Source organism: Pseudonaja textilis, chromosome 2, assembly GCF_049901715.1.
Source record: "Pseudonaja textilis isolate UNSWEBS1 chromosome 2, rPseTex1.2, whole genome shotgun sequence".
In the NCBI taxonomy this organism is placed as follows: domain Eukaryota; kingdom Metazoa; phylum Chordata; class Lepidosauria; order Squamata; family Elapidae; genus Pseudonaja; species Pseudonaja textilis.
Window position 1 is genome coordinate 126,503,719 of NC_141991.1, and position 20,026 is coordinate 126,523,744.

General features: G+C 37.7%; 1 protein-coding gene across 1 annotated transcript; it reads left to right on the forward strand.

The window, feature by feature from the left end:
* Positions 1 to 503: 503 nt before the first annotated feature.
* LOC148127065 (transmembrane protease serine 12-like) lies at positions 504 to 10,779 on the forward strand. Its single transcript, XM_087923087.1, has 5 exons — positions 504 to 591; positions 3,383 to 3,584; positions 7,993 to 8,264; positions 9,383 to 9,525; positions 10,543 to 10,779. Exons 1-5 carry the CDS (start codon positions 504 to 506, stop codon positions 10,777 to 10,779), a joined length of 942 nt encoding a protein of 313 aa, XP_087779213.1.
* Positions 10,780 to 20,026: the final 9,247 nt, after the last annotated feature.

A 20,026-nucleotide genomic window follows, 5' to 3' on the forward strand; every position in this document is an offset into this window, starting at 1 on the left:
CATCAATCCCCGTTCCCACGTTCCAAGACTCCGAGCATAATAAATTCTCGTATCTGCCACATTTCTTCATTTGCATCATTATTGATGGTTGCATTAGAATCGAGTCTGAAGATTTCGGGCATTATTAAAGTAAGTAATTTTATTGAATCTCCAGACCATTTTAAATATACTATGGGTAACAAAGCATACATATCTTGAAATGAGATACTGTTTTTAAAAATCTAAAACGAATACATTTTAGATATTACAATTTAAATCTAAAATCTAAACAGTGTGTGTCCAAGGGAGGTAAGGTGAGCAAAACCCGGCTATTGTAAGAATAAAAAGAAGGAAGGAAAGAAAAGAAAAGAAGGAAAGAAAAGAAAATCGCGTTCCGCGTGCTGAAAACCGCGAAGCGCGCGCGCCAAGTGAAACTTGCTCCGCGAGCCGCGTGGCATCTGAGACGGACAACCGCAAAAGAAGCCGTCCGGAGATCCGGCCGCCATTTGCTTTCTCGACCGAAGATGTTCAGTAGCTTTCGTTCGTCCATCCTTTCTTTGTGGCCGCTTTTTCTGCTGCTGGACCTCCAGTCCCCCGCCTCCCTCACAGACGGTGAGAGCGAGGTTGTGTTGTTTGAGCAGGGGGTTGGACTAGACGATCTCCAAGGTCCCTTCCAGCTCTATTCTGAATTTAATTTCATTTAATTTATCCTGTTCGTTGCTCCCTCAGGCAATAGCCTTTGAATGAGCTTGCTCTCAAAATACCGAGTGGCAGAAAGCACCGCTGTTATTAGGGAAGCTGCTCTCTACAGCCCTAATTCATGCTGATTGGGGGGTGGGGTTGCAAGAGCGTTCAGGGCGGCTCTACCCCGCACACCACACACACACACCCCGCCTTGAAACCTCCGTAAGGAAAGTGCTGGTCCTGCTGAGATTTCTGCACTCTCCTGTCAACATGTATCAGATTCTTCTCCTTTTGTGTACGAAATGGCAATCTCCAGCTATTTCTCTCTTGGCAAGTTGAAACAAATTCAGGACTAGGCCTACATTGAGGAACAGATTCATCATACATAGACATAATGTTTTTTAGATCATTTTTACAGATTGTTTCATCTTGCCCAGAACAGAAGGGAAGGGTTGCTGAGGCGCTCATTCCCTAACTTGAAGTTGGCTCCTATTCTGAGGTGGAGATAATAGCCTGGAACTGGGTTTTCCTGCTCCACTTTGAAAGTGATTCCAACTTTCCAAGCCTAATTCTGCACTTTTGCTGCTGTGCTTTCATTGGACTCAATGACAGCAGTTCTCTTGGAGGGTGTAGGGAGCTACCATCAATCACGTCCCTTGCCCCAGGGAGCACTAGTCACACCCTGTATTGGCACATCCAGGGTATCTGCATGCAAGGAAAAGACTGTGGTTGTGTGAATGAGCCCACTGTGGTTTGTGAAACAGGTCTCCACTGTTTGGCAATTTCTATATCTTCAAAAAGCAGAAACACTGGTTCGTCAGCTCCTAACCAGACAAACAACCAATGGTTGGGGTATAAAATAAGTGCTGAGCAAGGACTGGTGAATCACTGCCCCAAAATAATAAATTGGTGAATTTCTATTTTTTTAAAGAAGTGGGTAAAAATGACAAGTATTCCGCCAATTTATCCTTTTAGATCAAACCACAGGCAGGTAAAACTGAGATTCTGTTTTGTTTACCCGTCAGCTAGTAGACATGCCAAAGGGAAAGTTGTTAAGTACAAGGAGAAGTTGCTGAAGGAGTCTCACAGGAAAGCTCTATCAGGAGAAACTGCATACAGTAATAAGTATCCTGTTTTGTTACAGACAAATGTGCAGGTATTGAGCAGTGACTGCTGCTTGGGAGCATAATGCAGATCATCTCTCCTCCCACTTTCAATTGATAACTTGGAACTGGGGTGGGAGGGTGTTTGGCAGCACACCGGTCAGAATATTTTTAACTTGCATATTGTTGAATACAGCCCCATCATGTGTTACAGTCACAGAATTGCTTGAACAATAAAGCATTAACAATACAATTTTTAAAAGATTAGAGATACAATATTGATACAATGTAGAGATACAATATTGCATGTCTATGGTGAGTCTCAACCATTCAGGTCATGGTTATCCAAAGCTGCTTTTTCCAAAAGGCAACTGGACTTCCTTGTTTTTTTCTTTGAAAACGTTTCACTTTTCATACACTAAGGAAGCTTCTTGACTAAGAAGCAAAATGTTTTCAAAGGGGAAAAAAATCAAGAAAGTCCAGTTGCCTTTTAGAAAAAGCACCTTTAGGACAAATGTAGAGATACCAAAGAAGCTCTACAATGGAAAATCACATGACATAGGACTATTGTTCCTTCTTTCCAATACAAACCAGGTAAGTCTTGCTAGCGTACCTTGTAATGTCATGTGGATAAGGTATTTTTTAAAAAAGGCTGCAAAAGCATATTTGTGTCATGGTTAGACACAGAGAAAGATCTTCATTATGCCTGTATTAGCTCTATGAGTGCTTTGAAAGTGGGTAATAAATCATGGATTTTTAATTAAGACATGCATATGTTGTTAATGATACCCTATTTAATATGATCTTAAGCATAAAGAACTACATTTTGTTGAGGTCAAGTATTTATTCCACATTTTCAGGCACTGGGAACAATCTAGCAAAAAAAAGAAGTATGCATAGCGTATTAATTACTGATGCTTTTAAACTGCAGGAATAGAGATGTGCTAGTCTGCATAACAAAAAATCAGAAGGGACCTGGTTCTGACTAACTTTTATTAAAAGTCATAGGCTTTTGTGAGTTGCAGCCTTTTAATAGAATTGGTTAATCAGAAAATGACACCTTATTTCAGACTGTTGAAGGCCATTTTAATAATAATATTATCCTCCAAACAAGAAAAGTGGTAATTTCCCCCCATCAATTTCCAGTACAGGTAATCCTTGACTTACAGCAGTTCATTTAGTGACTGTCCAAAGTTACAACGGCACTGAAAAAAGTGATTTATGATTGTTTTTCACTTACATCTATTGCAGCATCCCCATTTTCACCTGATTAAAATTCTGACGCTTGGCAACTTGTTCATATTTATGATGGTCGCAGTGTCCCAGGTCCCACGCGATTCCCTTTTGTGACCTTCTAACAAGCAAAGTCAACGGGGAAGCATGGTTCACTTAACAACCGTGTTACTAACTTAAGAACTGCAGTGATTCACTTAACAACTGTAACAAGATCGTACAGTGAGACAAAATTCATTCATTCAAAACAAAATTTTCGGCTCAATTGTAACCTGTAATTTCTAGTTCTTGGGAGCTACTTCTAATATATCGTTGAACATTGGTTTTGTTTTAACCTTTCAGAGAAATATCATTTTTCACCATTAAACTATTTTGATTTCTAGAATGTGGAACAAGGCCTGCAGTAGATGAGTCCACAATGGGCTCCCGGATTGTAGGTGGACATGATGCTGAACCTGGGGCATGGCCATGGCAAGTCAGTCTTCAAATTCATTACAGTGACAGAGCATATCGTCATATATGTGCAGGAGTTTTAATCAATAACAACTCAGTGCTGACCGCAGCACATTGCATTCAAGAATATCCGTATGTATCTTTCAGTTCTAAATTGTTTTCTGTCCATCTTTGGTGAATGTGTACATAGAAATAGCAATAGTTCTTAGACTTATATATCACTTCACAGTGCTTTAGAGCCCTCTCTAAGCAGTTTACAGAGTCGGCATAATGCCCCCAACAATCTGGGTCTTCATTTTAATGATCTCTGAAGGATGGAAGGCTGAGTCATTCTTGAGCCAATCAAGACTGAACTTCTGGCAATCAGCAGAATTGGCCTGCAATTCTGCATTCTAAGCACTATGCCACCATGACTCTGGTGCAGATGTGTTTATACATACATATGCAACACTTTAAAACCTAGATCAGCAACAGACTGGGGTATTCATCCCCCAAAGAAAGAAGGATTGTTTTGGGAAAAGGCAATGAAAAAAGGAGACTTCCTCTTCCCATTAATTGGTACACATGCATATAAATACCTGTCATATTTGAAAGGGAAAACAATAGGAACCAGGGCAACAAAACATTTTAATTAATTCCTGTAAAATGAGTCATTTTTTCCAACTTTAAAAATTATATCTAACTACACCAACCATTCTCTCCCTACACAAGTAGCCTCCCCCCAAGCATGCATAGACAGACAGACACATATTTCCCTCTGTCCTTCAATATGAACTGGCAAAAAAGAAAATGAGATGTTTTCTTGGGCAAGGATAGGAAGGGCTACCTTTCTCCTCTGCAAGACACGATAACCACTAAGTGGAAGCTGCCATATGATAGTCTGGATTTTTAGAGCCCCAATATGGAACCTGTAAGGGAAAGAATAGCCAAGCTGGATGGAAATAAAGTGAGAGGAAAAATGAAAAGAGAAGGAAAAGAGAAGGGAAAACTTGTTTAGGTATTATAGAAAGAGATCAAATTGCATGATACATATAATTACATTACAAAGTGTGTGACATTTATGCTCGTGGGAAGTACCTAAATGAAAGGGCTGGTTTAACTCTGAGAGTGCTCTCATTATAAGTAACATTGATGTGCCAGTTATTTATTTATGAATCTCCTTCCTATACTATTTCCTTCTTTCACATATCTTTTGCTTAAAGGGGCAGGAGATGTTCTGATACCTTAATCCAGGGGTTGCCAAACTTTTGGACCTCAGGGACCACCAACTCATAATTTTAAATCCTGGGGACCACTAATATGAATTTTGACTGACGGTAGCTTGCTGACGTTGGTGGAAGAGAGAGAGAGAAATCTGATCTAACCTCTCTCTCTCCCTCTCATACACACACACACACACACACACACAATACACACAGAGGCAGGGGTGGGATTTAAATTTCTTAACAACTCATTCTTGGGTGTGGCCTAATTTGTGGGTGTGGCTTGGTGGCATGTGACTGGCTGGGCACGGCTTATATGTAAATATTATAAATATTTATGTAAATATTGAATTTCTTATAAAAAAAGCAACTTTTGCCAAAATCAGGCAAAGCAGGCAGGCAGATTGAGTTGCTCACAGAATCACAGATTCACTTAGAGATCTGTGTTTCTGCCATCGACTATCTGAGTCTACTAAGAGCCGAACATCTAAAGATTAGCTTGAAAGCAAGAAATCTAATGATTTCCTGCTTTCTAGCGAATCTAAATCTCCCAGGACAGCAGAACAGCACATGGTCAGGGGAAAAAAAAGGAAAAATAGCATCTTATAAGGCAAGTTTGCCAGATAAGGAGTGAGTGGGCGGGGAGGGTTCCCGCAGGCCATGTGGGCTGCACAGCCTTGTGTTCTCGCACAGCCTTGATTAATTGCTTTGGGGGGTGCTCTGAAGGTAACATTTCTCTTCGGCCCACCAAAACTTTCTCGTGGCCCACCAGTGGACCGCAGCCCACCAATTGGTGACCACTGCCTTAATCCACAGATTGAGCTTAATAAATTAAAAAAAAAACATTTAAAAAGCATTTATTGTAGTGTTTGTAGGTCAAGTACCAAAAAATACATAGCACAAATGCCAGGATAATTGCAATTAATAATATACGTTTATTAATCGAGTCCAGTTGTTTACTGTTTTGCATCAATCTCTAGCATTCAAGAGAAATCTTCAAAGTTTTTATCAGCTAACTTTGTAAGTTCCATAAAGAGAAGCATTCAACATCCAGGTTTGGGATGAGTGGGAATTATAAATATAATATAAATATAAGTTGTAAATTTCAACTGTTTATGAATCCATTATTTTTTGAACTGTCAAATCAGGATAGGGAATGGTACTATTAATTGTCCTATGAGGTTTCACAGGTTGCACTCATCTGTCATTTTCTGTTCAGAACAAATCCTACAGATAACAAAATCTTCAAGCTATCTTCAGGACAAGTGAATGGAAGAAATATAGATTTCATGTGTGCAGCTTTTGCATTCTCAGGGGCTAGTATATGTCTCTCTTTGCATTTTTGTAAGTCAGTGTCCCGATGTGGAAAACTGAAGAGCAATGGTAAAAGTAAGTATGGAGGAAAAGAAGAGCCAAGGGATAGGAAAGTAAAGGAAAACATCCAGGAATCTAGAAAGACCAAAGCAATCAGGGGCAAGAATGACAGTGGTGGCAAAATAATCAAAATAATTACAAGATTGAGGATTGGCAGTAAGAGAGACAAGATCTGGAAAATTTGACTGAAGAATGGAAGAAATCAAGGTGAAAAAAACCTGGGGTAGAGCAATCCATTTTTCTTCAAGAAAAAAAAAGGGCAAAACAATAGACGCAATCTACATAGATTTCTGTAAAGCCTTTGATTCAGTGGTACATGACAAACTACTCCTAAAACTAAAATCTTATGGTATCTCTGGACAACTGCATAACTGGATAGAAGCATTCCTGTCAGACAGACAACAAATAGTCAAAATTGGGAGTGTCCTATCAAATTCTGTACCCGTCAATAGTGGTATCCCCCAAGGCAGTGTTCTAGGACCAACTCTCTTCATACTCTACATAAATGACCTCTGTGATCATATTAAGAGCAACTGCATTCTCTTCGCTGACGATGTAAAGCTATTCAACACCACAGACAATACTGCTACCCTTCAAAAAGACCTTGACTATGTATCAGAATGGTCAAACAAATGGCAACTTCAAATCTCAACAAATAAATACTCTGTCTTACATATTGGCAAAAAAAGTCAGAAAATAAAATACAAGCTGAATTGTCAAGACCTTGTTGATGATCCAAGCTCTGTAAAGGACCTTGGAATACTCATCTCTAATAATCTAAGTGCTAGAGCCCACTATAACTACATAGCCAAAAAGGCATTAAGAGTTGTTAACCTAATCCTACGTAGCTTTTTCTCTGGTAATATCACACTACTAACTAGAGCATAGAAAACATTTGCTAGACCTATATTTGAATACAGCTCATCAGTCTGGAACCCACATTACGTATCTGATATTAGCACAGTTGAGAAAGTTCAGAAATATTTCACAAGAAGAGGTCTCCACTCCTCTACTCGTTGTAGAATATCTTATGCCACCAGACTTGAAATTCTAGACCTAGAAAACCTTGAATTACACCGTCTTCAGTCTGATCTAAGTATGGTATATAAAATCATACATTGCAATGACCTACCTGTCAATGAATACTTCAGCTTCAACCATAACAACACAAGAGCACACAATAGATACAAACTCAAGGTTAACCGCACCAAACTTGATTGCAGGAAATACGACATCAGCAACAGAGCGGTCAATGTCTGGAATACTCTACCTGGCTCTGTGGTTTCTTCCCCAACCCCCAAAAACTTTAACCTTAAACTGTCTACTATTGTCCTCACCTCTTTCCTAAGAGGTCTGTAGGGGGTGTGCATAAGCGCACCAATGTGCCTACCATCCCTGTCCTATTGTTTCTTTTATTTTTCTTATATGTACCCATTTCATGTATTCATAACTATGTATATACTTATACCTATTATCTTGTAAGCGATTGACAAATCAAAATAAATAAATAAATAAAATTAAAAAAAGAAGCTGGATTTGGTACTTTGTGCTTCTTGGTCAATACTAGTATTAAAATTATGTAGAAGTTATCTTTCCTGGGCTCTCACAATCTTAAGTACTGCCAATACCATACCTTGATGAGTATTAATTCTGAAATCTCATATGAGCAACGAAAATTATTTCTGTATTTCTTTGCATTATTACTCACTCTATGCACAGGCTTCCAGTTTCTAATAGGAATCCTTTGCTTAATTTTGAACAGAATTTCCAAGACAACTGCCTTCATTTTAATGGCATAATAAGAAGATTGCTTTTGATAAAGATTGGCTTTAATTTCAGAATTCCAATCCGAAAATTCATGAAGTGAAATTACTGGATTATTTTAACTCTGTTATCAGTATCTCTGATGTAACAATTCTATAGTATCTATTGATTCTTATGGACCTTTGATTTTTTTTCCCTAGGAAACCAGACAAGTGGAAGGCTGTAGTTGGCTTGCATCATCTTTATATACATTGGCCTTTTTCTAAAGAATATCATATCAAAGATATCATAGTCCACTCTGATTATGAATTTGGAACTTTTGAAAATGATGTTGCCTTGTTCAAACTCATGCAATTTGTGAAGTACAATGACTATGTCCAGCCTGTCTGTTTACCTGACTCTGCTCACTTTCTGAGTGATACATCTAAGAATCCATGTTATATAAGCGGGTGGGGAAGTTCAGAGGAAGAAGGTAAATCTGTTCTTATTATTTTAAGATCAAGATTTTAGTGATTTTAGGCTGAGGTCTTATTCACAATTTAAATTAAATCATGGCTGCGAGTAAATATACTCACTAAAAAGTTATCAGCCATAGCGATAGTATCTTTTTAATCACTTTTTCACCAAACTTTCTAGATATGTATCCATAAATAACACAATGTATTCATTTTTTCAATTGTTTTCCTGGATATTAAACTTTTAAAAGCAATCCTTTTCAGAAACATTATAGAAGTGATGTTATTATCAAATAAATCCAATTTTGTCTGGATGTAACGGTAGTGAAATTTTCTTCTCTTATTCTTGCATGCATTATTGACAAAACATGGATGGCATGATAGTTTACCTCAACAAATGAAAAAATTTAAAGGTGCAAAATCTGTAGGCTTGTATATCTTGCTAAGTGACAGTTTTCACTGCCTTGGTAATGGTAAGAGATGCTGGGAATCAGTACTATAATATCTGGAGGGCCAGAATTTACAATTTTTCAAGGCAATGATAACCCACCCCCACCCCGATATTGTTGCAGAATGATTCCCAGCATTTTTTCATCATTACAATGTTACTCTTAGCCATGCCTTTGGCATAACTATCATGCCATTGACATAACTACCATGCATCCTATGCTATTGGTATATTGCCAATACTTTACTATTAGACATTACCTAGCCAGGATTGATGGAACTACTACTACCACTAAATGATCAATTAAAATTGAAAAGAAAAACTTGAATTTTATGGTTTAGCATGATGGTGTAATGCTTTGTGAGATGATAGCTTACTGCACAAATAACATGCATTTTAAAATTCTCCATAGTGATATTTGACTTTAATACTGTCACTCAAAGCTGCAGTAATGAAAAGATGAAAATGAATAGACTGACAATGTAGCAGTCAAAGAAATAACATGGATTTGTTATATAAAATTTGCAAAGATTGTCAGTGATAGTATGAAGTATATGGGGCAGGACATTTGACCCATAGTCCAAAAACCTTCAAAATTCCATCAGTTTTCCCTACCAGATTCCCTACCCTATCCCTACATTACACAAACAAACATACATCCAGCTTTATTTTATGCTTTCATTGCAGGTAAAGGTAAACATATATTACAAGAAGCTCAGGTTGACATTATTCCATTGCAAATCTGTAATAGCTACGATTGGTATGGAGGCACAGTATCCCTGAAAATGGTTTGTGCTGGCTCTGAAAGTGGACATGTTGATAGTTGCCAGGTAAATTGTTAATTATTTCAATATAAAATATTGTGAAACTATTTTCTATAGCTACAGCTTTTGGTTTATTAATTTTTAATAAATAGAAGCACAATAGTATGCCCAAATAAGAGGAATACAATCAGTTTGGGAAGGAAAAAAAAGTTGATGACAGTCTATATGTCATAAAATGGTTATTTTAATTTTTATAGTAAAATTCAAAGGATAGTTTTTTTCTAACATCATTAAATAGTTACAAAAGTGACTGTTAATGCCTACAAAGAGAAAAAACAGTCAACCAAGTCATTTAAATAATAATAATAATAATTCCTGAAAGCAATATTTTAATATTTTAATTACTTTTTTATAATTTGTAAGCCACCCAGTCACTTTATATGGGAGATGGGTGGCATAGAAAATTAATAAATAATAGTAATAATAGCAGATATTTTTTCTGATTTAGATTACTTTACCTCTTTTCAGAACAGATCATTTGGAAATACAATGTAATTCTCAATACCTGTATACAAAAATGCTTGATGGTAGATAAGCCCCTAACATGCTGAGTTTATAGTGAAATTTTGATGTAGTGTAGTCACTAAGATGTTGGGCTGACACTAGAGAGACCCAAGTTCCAGATTGACCTCAGCTATGGAAGGTCACTGGGCCATTTTATTCTACTCAGTAGTTGTAAAATCTACTTCAGAAGGCTGTTGTGGGAAAAATAGGAGAGACTGCTATGTATTCTGCCCTCATCTTATAAATGAAATGCATCTTCTTATGAATAAATAATCTGCAACTTACCCAATCAAGATATCAGTGTATATATATTGAAAGTAGCTTAATTTTAAATCTTGTGTTCCAACGAAAGCAAATATTTCCCCTTCAGGATATCCAAATGTATTAATATTTCCAAATGATCAATCTTTTCATTTAATAAGTCATGGCAAGTATAACTTAGACTAATAGAATTATATGCTAAATCTTCCAAATAGCAATACAGCAACACTTAACTTATCTTTATTATTCACTTTGTAGGGAGACAGTGGTGGTCCTCTGGTGTGCTATTTCCAAGATACCAACAAATATTATTTAATAGGAATCACCAGTTCTGGTGTTGGCTGTGGCAGACCAAAATTTCCAGGACTATATGTGCGTGCTGCAAGTTACAAAAAATGGATACATTCTTATTTATCAAACAAAACAAATACTGTAAGCCTTCAGCTTGTCCTAATTTTGGGAACTGCTGGATGGATAGCTTTTCATATTGCATAAAATTCAAATTTTATGCAATATGGAAAGTAACAGCTAAATATATTTTAAGTTTTTTTCTTTCCATTGCAAACATACATGTTTTGGAAAATTCTCAGTAATGGAACTAATTGATTTAAGTGGTAATTCAATATAATAAACTTAGTCTTCTAATCTTAGTATTCTAATCTGCTACTTATGTACACATACCTAGAAAGATTTAACATTTACCTAAATTTAAACACCACTGTTATTTACTGTTTATGAGCTATAAAATACATAAAAGCTATTACACTATTTAAAAACTTACTGATTTAAAGACTCTATAATTGCTTAATGAATTCAAAGTCCTGTCTTACGTGTGTTCCTAACATTTTGAAACTTTTTACAGCACTTTAAAAATAAATGTTATTTTACAAATGTGTGAAATTGCAAAAGAAAATACAAAATAGCCATTCACTTTCAATTGATTACACCTTAAAAGTAAAAAACAGGGACACATATATAAAATAATAAAGTAACTAAATTAGTGGATCAGAGAAATGCTGTGGATATAATTTACTTGGACTTCAGTAAGGCATTTGGCAAAATAAACCACAATCTTCATCTTGATAAGATAGAACATTGTGGAATAGACTACTACTACCAAATGGATTTGCAGCTGGCTGACCAACCACACTCAGTGTATGGTTCTTAAAGGAATTACATCTACATGGAGGGAAGCATGCAGTAGGGTACCTCAAAATTCTGTCTTGGGTCCAATGTTCTTCAACATCTTCATAAATGATCTAGATGAGGTATAGAAGGCAAACTCATAAAATTTGCAGATAACACCAACCTTGGGGTGTGAGGAAAATTGACAACACCTTGGAAGATAGATTCATGATTCAGAAGGATCTTGACAGACTTAAGCATTGGGCCCTACCCAATGAGATGCAATTCCATGGTGAGAAAAGCAAGGCCCTGCACCTAGGCAGATAAAACTAAATGCATAGCTATAGAATAGGTGGTACCTGGCTCAACAACAATAATTGCAAGAAAGATCTTGGTATCCTAGTGAATTATCACTTAACTTTGACCCAGCAGTGTGCTGCAGCTGCCAAAAAAGCCAATACAATCCCAGGCTGCATCAACCGAAGGACAGCATCAAGATCACAAGAAGTGATAGCACCTTTTTATATTGCACTTGGAATACTGCATCCAGTTTTGGTTACCACGATACAAAAAAGATGCTGAGACACTAGTGCAGAGAAGAGCAACAAAGATGAGAAGGGATCTAGAAGCTAAATTGTATGATGAATATTTAAGGGAACTAGGTAAATCTAACCTCTAAATATAGTAAATCTAGCCTAATGAAGAGAAGATTAGTCATGACATGATAGCTGTCTTCCTGAGGTAGATACAGGGAAGAGGGAGTCATCTTACTCTGCACAGCATCTGAGGACAGGGCAAGAAGAAAAGTGGATGTTCGTTATAAGAAGGATCCAATCTGGAACTAAGGAAAAAAATTCCTGACATGAAGAACAATTATTCAATGGAATAGCTTGCCTCCCAGAGTTGTAGGTGCTCTGTCACTGGAGGCCTTCAAGAAAAGATTGGACAGCTATTTGTCCACTCAAAATCATAAGCACAATTGTAGTTTTACTTAGAGACCACTTTGCTTAATGACCAATTGTAGCTAAACAATGACTGCCTCATCATTCTTTCTCTTCATACAGTAATTCACTTAGCCTTGAGCCTTGAGCCAAAAGAAAAATGATACCATAAAAAAAAAACCTGTCCTCATTGCCAACCCATATCTTGGGCTTCTGTGCTGGTTTGTCTCCAGATGGCTTCCTAATTTTAGGTGTACAGGACATTTTAATCCAAACCTTTCATTAAATTTTATAAACTATCCACCCTTTTTCTAAATATCACCAAAAAGAAAAACCCACCAATCAGAACATTTGCAAGTTTAGCCAATTGTTAAAACATGGAGCCTCCTCAAATATGCTAACTAGTTGATCCACAGGGTGAGAAAGGGTAACAAAAGCTTTTACTAGACAGCCTGCCTTCAGCTTTCCAAGTGGGCTTATTTTGACAGTGGGTTTGTAATCTTTTCAAAGAACACTAAAGTCACACTCAAAACTATAGGAAAGCTGAACTATGTAGTATATGAAGGGGGTTGCCTGATAAAGTGAGAGAGATTGACCTGGAGTTGCTGTATTCTGAACATGATTGGGTTAATTGTTGAAGTTCATCAGACAACTTACATAGATGGTAAAAGATAATCAATATGGAAAAAAGTCTGTACTTTCCAGCCCATCACTTCCAGTATAGTATGTATAATGTACATGTACAGTACAAGAAATTCATGGTCTTTATAGATAGAGCTGAAGAGCTCAGTAAAATAGCTGAGATTTCTGATTCTCCAAAAGAGAAAGGACATGAAGGACAGTGCCTAACGTTTGGAAGGGAGGGTGATGCATGATCAACTTTCTGTATATGTGTGTATGTATGAAAATTCCTGTGTTACAGAATATTGTTCAAACATGGATTTCTGAATTAAAAGTTACACATTAGAAGATATAATGAGGCATATTCAAGGTTAAATGATATTCTCCCAATCTTGCCATTTTAATCTGCAGGCAATAACTGGCAATTAGAATTTGGCACATCTCTAAACATAATACTTGTGACAATTACTATAGGTCTTCCCAATGGCGCAGGATATTTGGACTGGTGTGTTAGCGTTAGATCAAGAACTGCCAATTCAGCATCAGGAAGATGGTTAGCATATAGACTGAAAAAGAAAAAGATCAGAAAAGGATAATACAATTAATAGATGATAATGGAATTGTCTGCCATAGAAACGAAGAAAAGAATGAAATAACTCAAAAGTATTGTGAGAAACTATATGATCAAGAGATAATTACAGAAGAGAAAGTTAAACAATATTTGAAAGAAGCAGAACTACCTAAAATATCGGAAGAAATTAAATTAATGTTCGAAGAAAAAATAACCATGATGGAACTAACTGAAGCATTAAACAGACAAAATAATGGAAAGCTTCTGGCCCCAGCAGAATGGGCTACCAGCAGAACCTTATAAAACATTTAAAATAAATATATAAAACTATATAAAACTCTCTTTGCAATACAATGCTACAGGTATCAAATGAAGTATAGATAAAAGCCAAAGTACCTAATTCATGGATGGAAGTTTACAGTACTCTTATACCGAAAGAAAACTCTGATCTACAACAGATTAAAAAAAAACTACAGACCAATATCCTTGTTGAATGCTGATTATAAAATATTTGCTTCTATGGCAGAAAGATTAAAGAGATTCTTAAATCATTTTATACATGAGGATCAAAATGGCTTCTTGCCTAAGAGACAAATAAAAGATAATATGAGGACAATATTGAATACATTGGAATATGATGAAGCACATCCAGAAAAGCAGACGGCATTGGTATTCTTAGATGCACAGAAAGCGTTTGACAATGTGAACTCGCAATTTATGTTGGCGCAAATGGAAGGAATGGATTTGGGAGAAAGGTTTATCAAAATGATTAAGGCAATTTATTATAAACTAACAGCAAAAATAATGGTAAATGGTGATATGACAGGAAATGTTAACATTAAGAAAAGAACTAGTCAAGGATGCCTTTGTCATCATTGCTATTTGTACTGACTTTAGAAATGTTAAATAGAAATATTAGAAAAAATAAGGAAATAAAGGGTATGGATATAAAAAAGGAGGAGTACAAATTGCAGGCATTTGCAGATATCTGGTTTTTATACTAGAACAGTGGTTCCCAAACTTTTTCAGTTCACCGCCCCTTGGTGCTACAAACTCATCCTCGGTGCCCCCCACCCAGGGGGGGGATTCCAATTTCTATGGGTGTGGCCTAATTTGAAGGTGTGGCTTGGTCACGTGACTGGGTGGCCATTGCTTGCTGGTCATGTGACTGGGTGGGTGTGGCTTGCTGGTCATGTGACTGGCTGGCGTGGCTTGCTGGCTGGGCATGGCTTGCTGGTCACATGACTGGGTAAGTGTGGTTTGGTGGCCAGGTGTCTGGCAAACAAGTGGTCCTCACTTAATGGCCATTTGTTTAGAAAGTGTTCTAATTTATGACTGGCCTCTCCAGAGATACTTGACCTGTTTTTGGAGTTTTGACAGCCATGCACACACATACACACATACACACATTCCCTTCTAACCCTGCTGAAGCAGGTCATTGGACTAGAATCGGCAAAGCATCTCTGATTAGATTCTAGTAGTGAATAAAATCTAATCAGTGATGCTCTGCCAATTTTTGATTTTTTTATTTATATCTCTTTATGTTGCTGAATTGCATTGACACTTGTGTCCCTTCTTGTGCACAACCCAGAAGCTTTTGTGATTCTTTGCAGCAAAAATTACTGACCTCTGGCTTTGCTCTACTTTTCAAACATGCTGCCACTGCCACATTCTAGGTGCCAGACCTGCAGGTCCACCCCATTGAGCCCACTGCACTGGAGAGACCTTCCCAAGCAAGTCAAGTCAATGGGGTGAGCCTGAGAGAGGGAAAGAGAGAGAGAGAGAAAAGAGAGAGAGAGAAAGAGAGAAGAAAAGAAAGAGAAAAGGGAAAGAAAGAAAAGGGGACAAAGAAAGGGGGGATGGAAGAAAGGGACAGAAAGAAAAAGAAATAAAGAAGGAGGGAGGGAGGAGAAAGATAATGCGATATCTATTCTAGTCCAATCACCTGCTCCAGCAGAGTTAGAAGGGAGTGTGTGTGTGTGTGTGTGTGTGTGTTCTCCTTGTAATTTACCAGTACATTTTGATTTTGCCTTCTTCAGAATTGGCACTGTAATACATTGGAGAAAAGTAATTTTTTAGGGTGGAGATCTGGTCTAATGGATCCTGTTTAAAGCCTCAACAAAATGTGAGAGCTTCCTGATAGTCTTGACCATGTTTCGTCCACAAAACCTTTAATAGAAGCCAAAGATGTTTCAATGTGCTGGCAAAGATGTTTCAATGTGGAAAAGGGCCTCTAAACCAGGCCTCATTTCAATCTGATGCATCAGCTCTCTCTCTCTCTCTCTCTCTCTCTCTCTCTCTCTCTCTCTCTCTCTCTGTCTCCCCCTTCCTCCATCCCAGACTGGCTTTGCTCTATTTTCCCAATGTGCCTGCGTGGCTGGCACTTTGAACATGGATGGATGGATGGATGGAGAGAGAGAGAGAGAGAGAGAGAGAGAGAGAGGAAGATTGGTAGATAGGTAGGTAGGTAGATAGATAGATAGGTAGATAGATAGATAGATAGGTAGGTAGGTAGGTAGGTAGGTAGATAGGCAGACCTTTTGGATGAATGGATGGATAGGAAGGTAGATTGGTAGGTAGGTAGGTAGGTAGGTAGGTAGACAGAAAGACAGGCAGGCAGGTGGGTAGGTAGGTAGGCAGGAAGGCAGTCAGTCAGACAGGCAGACCTTTTAGATGTATGCGTGTATGTATGTATGGACAGACAGACAGAAAGAATGTGACAGCAGCGGCACTTTGGGAAAGTAGAGCAAAGGCAGAGTGGAAATTGAAGTCCACACAAGTTGCCAAGGTTGAGAAACACGGGCTGAATATATCAACCCAGCCATTCTGGTTTAGAGTTTAGCATGCTGTTTGATTCCGGCTTAGTCAATAAACCATGGCTAAGATCTTCCTGCTCCTTAATGCAGCTGCCCCTCTGCCCCTTCTCCTGCCCAAGTTCTTTCTTTGGCATCCAATTTTGCAATGCCAACCTCCCTGGGGCAGTGATGCGGCTGACTTCACTCTCTTTGCTTCAACCCAAGGTCCACTTCCATTGGGCCAAGCAAGGGGAGGTACTCTGTACGCACTCAGAGACTCCCAACTTCGGGGAAGCGCTCTGACCATCTTTACACTCCGCCTGGGAGGAGGAAGGCATGAGGAAGCAGTCCAGACTGGCGGAGGGGAGGCAGAGGTAATGATCGCTTGGAAAGCAAGCAAGCAAGCGCAGGACTTGGTCAGAAGAACCGGGCTACAGAGGGAGCCTAGGTTCTAGGTTGGGGCGGCCACATAGAGCCGAACTGAACCGAGCCACGTGCCTTGGAGAGCTGCAGCTACACCCACCCGCATCCTGAGCACAAGCCCGGCTGGCTGGAGAGGTGGAGGCCAGCTAGGTGCTGCACGCTCCCTTGTTCTCCTCCAGGGAAGGGGACCCTAACGTCAGATCACCCACCCTTTCCACTGTGCGCCTTGGGAGGGTTTGCTTTCAGGCCTTCTGGCATGCCTCCGCCGCTTCCACTGAAGAGGGCAGCCTGCAAGCTAAGGTGCCCTCTTTCCACCACCTCCCACCTCTCTCCCCACCAGGCTTGGCAAGGCTCATTGTGCATGGGTTCTGCCGGCTACGGAGCTATGAAACAGTCAATGGGCTGCATAGCCGGCAGTCAATGAGCCTGCAGGGCCAGCACCTCAAACGACCCCCTGCTGCCTCTTAGTGCCCCCCTGCCAGCCCCCTTGCTTCTTAGTGCCCCCTAAGGCATTCCACCCCCCCCGGGGGGCAGTACCGCCCACATTGAGAACCACTGTACTAGAAGAACCGTTAGAAACAGGACCCAAATTGATAGAAAAGATAGAAGAATATGAGGAAATTGTGGGATTGAAAATAAATAAGGAACAAAGATATTAGTGAAGAATATTACAAAAAAGCAAAAAAGATAATTGACAGATTAGATATCCAGATCACAAAAAAAGTGAAATATTTGGGGATCCAATTAACAGCAAGATTGGGACAATTAAAGAAGATAACTTTAATTGTCCCAATCTTGCTGTTAATTTTTTCAGGTCTATCTTAATCTATTGTTTTAGTCTATAATAAACAATAGATTAAGATAGACCTGAAAAAATCTACAACTATCACTAATAGGGAGAATAGCGACAATTAAAATGAATATATTACCAAGAGTACAATATTTGTTCCAAACAATTCCAATAAAATTGGAAAAAAATTATTTGATGATTTAAATAAAATAATTTTTAAATATATATGGCAAGAAAAAAAAGCAAGGATTAAATTAAAATTGTTACAGGAGGAGGATTTGGACTACCCAATTGAGAATTTTATTGTCAGGCCGTGGTATTGACATGGATGAAAGAATGGATTGTATTAAGAAATACAAGGCTGTTGACATTGGAGGGACATGATTTATAATTGGGTTGGTATACTTTTTTATGGTATGGGAAAAATGAGATACATGGTTACTTTCAAAGAGCTTATATAAGAGATGCTTTATTGTTAACATGGGAGAAAATAAGGGAGCAACATTATATGAAAATACCAGTCTGGTTATCAACGAAGGAGTTTATATATCCAAATGTTTTTAAAATGGGACATATTGTTAGATATAAAGATGTTTTAAATGAAAGTGAACTCAAAACACAACAAGAATTGAATAAACAAGGGACTGATATGAACTGGTATTCATATATGCAAATACATTCTAGATATGAAAAAGATGTTAAAGTGGAGGGGTTTTATAATGAATGGACTGAATTAGATAAAATTTGAACAGGAACAGAGATAAGATGATTAAGAAATTGTATGGTTACTTATTAGGAATGAAATAAGAACAAGTAAAGGAGATGATGATAGCCTGGGGGCGGGGAATTTGGGTTATGGGACAGAGTTGGATAAATGGTAGAAACTATGGGATGGAAACTATAAATTAACAATGTCAACAGCTTATAAAGAAAATTTGTATAAGATGTTTTATAGATGGCATTTTGCCCAGAAAGACTGTCAAAGATGTTTAAAGACAAATCAGCGAAACGTTGGAAATGTCACCAGACACCTGGAACATACTACCATATGTGGTGGACATATACAGAAGCTAAAAGATATTAGACAAAAATACATACACGGTTGGAAAAGATGACAAAACAACATATAGATTTAAAACCTGAGCTATTTTTATTGGGGATTTTACCAGAAAATTATAGTAAAGAAAAAACATATTTAATCATATATATATTAATAGCAGCTAGAATTGTATTTGCTCAAAACTGGAAAAATGAAAAGATTCCGATACAGGAGGAGGTGATTATGAAAATATTGGAATGTACAGAAATTAGTAGATTAACATTGGCAATTAAAGAACAAGAAGCAGAATATTATATGATATGGGGTTTATTTTATAAATGGTTGGAAAATAAAGCAAGACATTAAATGATATTGTTATAATGATGAGATATATAAGGTTGAGTAGTTTCTAACATGAATGTAATCTGAGAAAGAAATGTATACAAAATATAAACATTTGCACAAGATATATATACCCAGTTGACACACTGTATAACTGAAAGATGGATCTGTTTTTTTTTTTTTAAAGAACTGCCAATTCAGCATTTTTATAGTTCTTGTTTCAGATTAGAAAGAAATAAACTAAAAGCTATCATTTTCCTTACAGGTAAAGGCAGCCTCACATTGCAAGAAGCTCAGGTAAAAAAAATTTCACTAGATTTTGGGCTGCTGTATGTTCACTAGAAAACTAAATAAGAGGAGAGATAGCCTTGATGCATGCATGCTTTTAAATACTATGAGTCACTACTCATTGTTATCTTTTTCATTTTTCAGGGAGATAGTGGTGGACCTCTGGTATGCTATTTATCAGATTCTAAATACTACTTTGTAGGAATCACCAGCTATGGTATTGGCTGCGGCCGACCAAAATTTCCAGGAGTTTACACTAATTTGCCTAAGTACATGTTCTGGGTGAGGAGACAACTAAGCGAAGCCAACACTGTTAGCATTCAGCAGGTTCTTTTCTTGCTTGTGGTGTGGAACGTTTTCCAACTAATTGTATGAAGTGGCTTTTTGATGTGCTTTAAATACTACAATCTCATTATTTCTGAAAAAAAATATTATTTAACTATAGTTTGTAATTTTAAGTTGCTCATCGATAAATTAAAGCCTGTATTTTCATTTGTAATAATCTCTATGAATGCTTTTTATTGTTGAAGCCTCTGTGTTTCTTTCTGCCCCATATTATATCAAACAAAATCAAAGTGGGGTTATTTTGAGTTTGTTTCTCTACTTCCCTCCAAATGAGTGAGTTGCTGCGTTCTTCTCCCTTAACAGTTCACTGCGCTCTTCCCAAGGCCAGATCTACTCTTCAGGAAAAACATCTGGAGGAAAACAATAGCAAGCCACTTCTGTACTGTTGTCAAGAGAGTTGTGGTGATAACTAGTAACTGATCTTGGTGTAAAAATACCTTTACATTGTTCTTCTCTCTCAAG

Coding starts and splice junctions, on each gene's coding strand:
- LOC148127065 (XM_087923087.1), top strand. CDS start 504: ATGTTCAGTAGCTTTCGTTCGTCCATCCTTTCTTTGTGGCCGCTTTTT. Junction 3,585..7,992: donor CATTGCATTCAAGAATATCC/GTATGTATCTTT, acceptor TTTTTTCCCTAG/GAAACCAGACAAGTGGAAGG. Junction 9,526..10,542: donor GACATGTTGATAGTTGCCAG/GTAAATTGTTAA, acceptor TTCACTTTGTAG/GGAGACAGTGGTGGTCCTCT.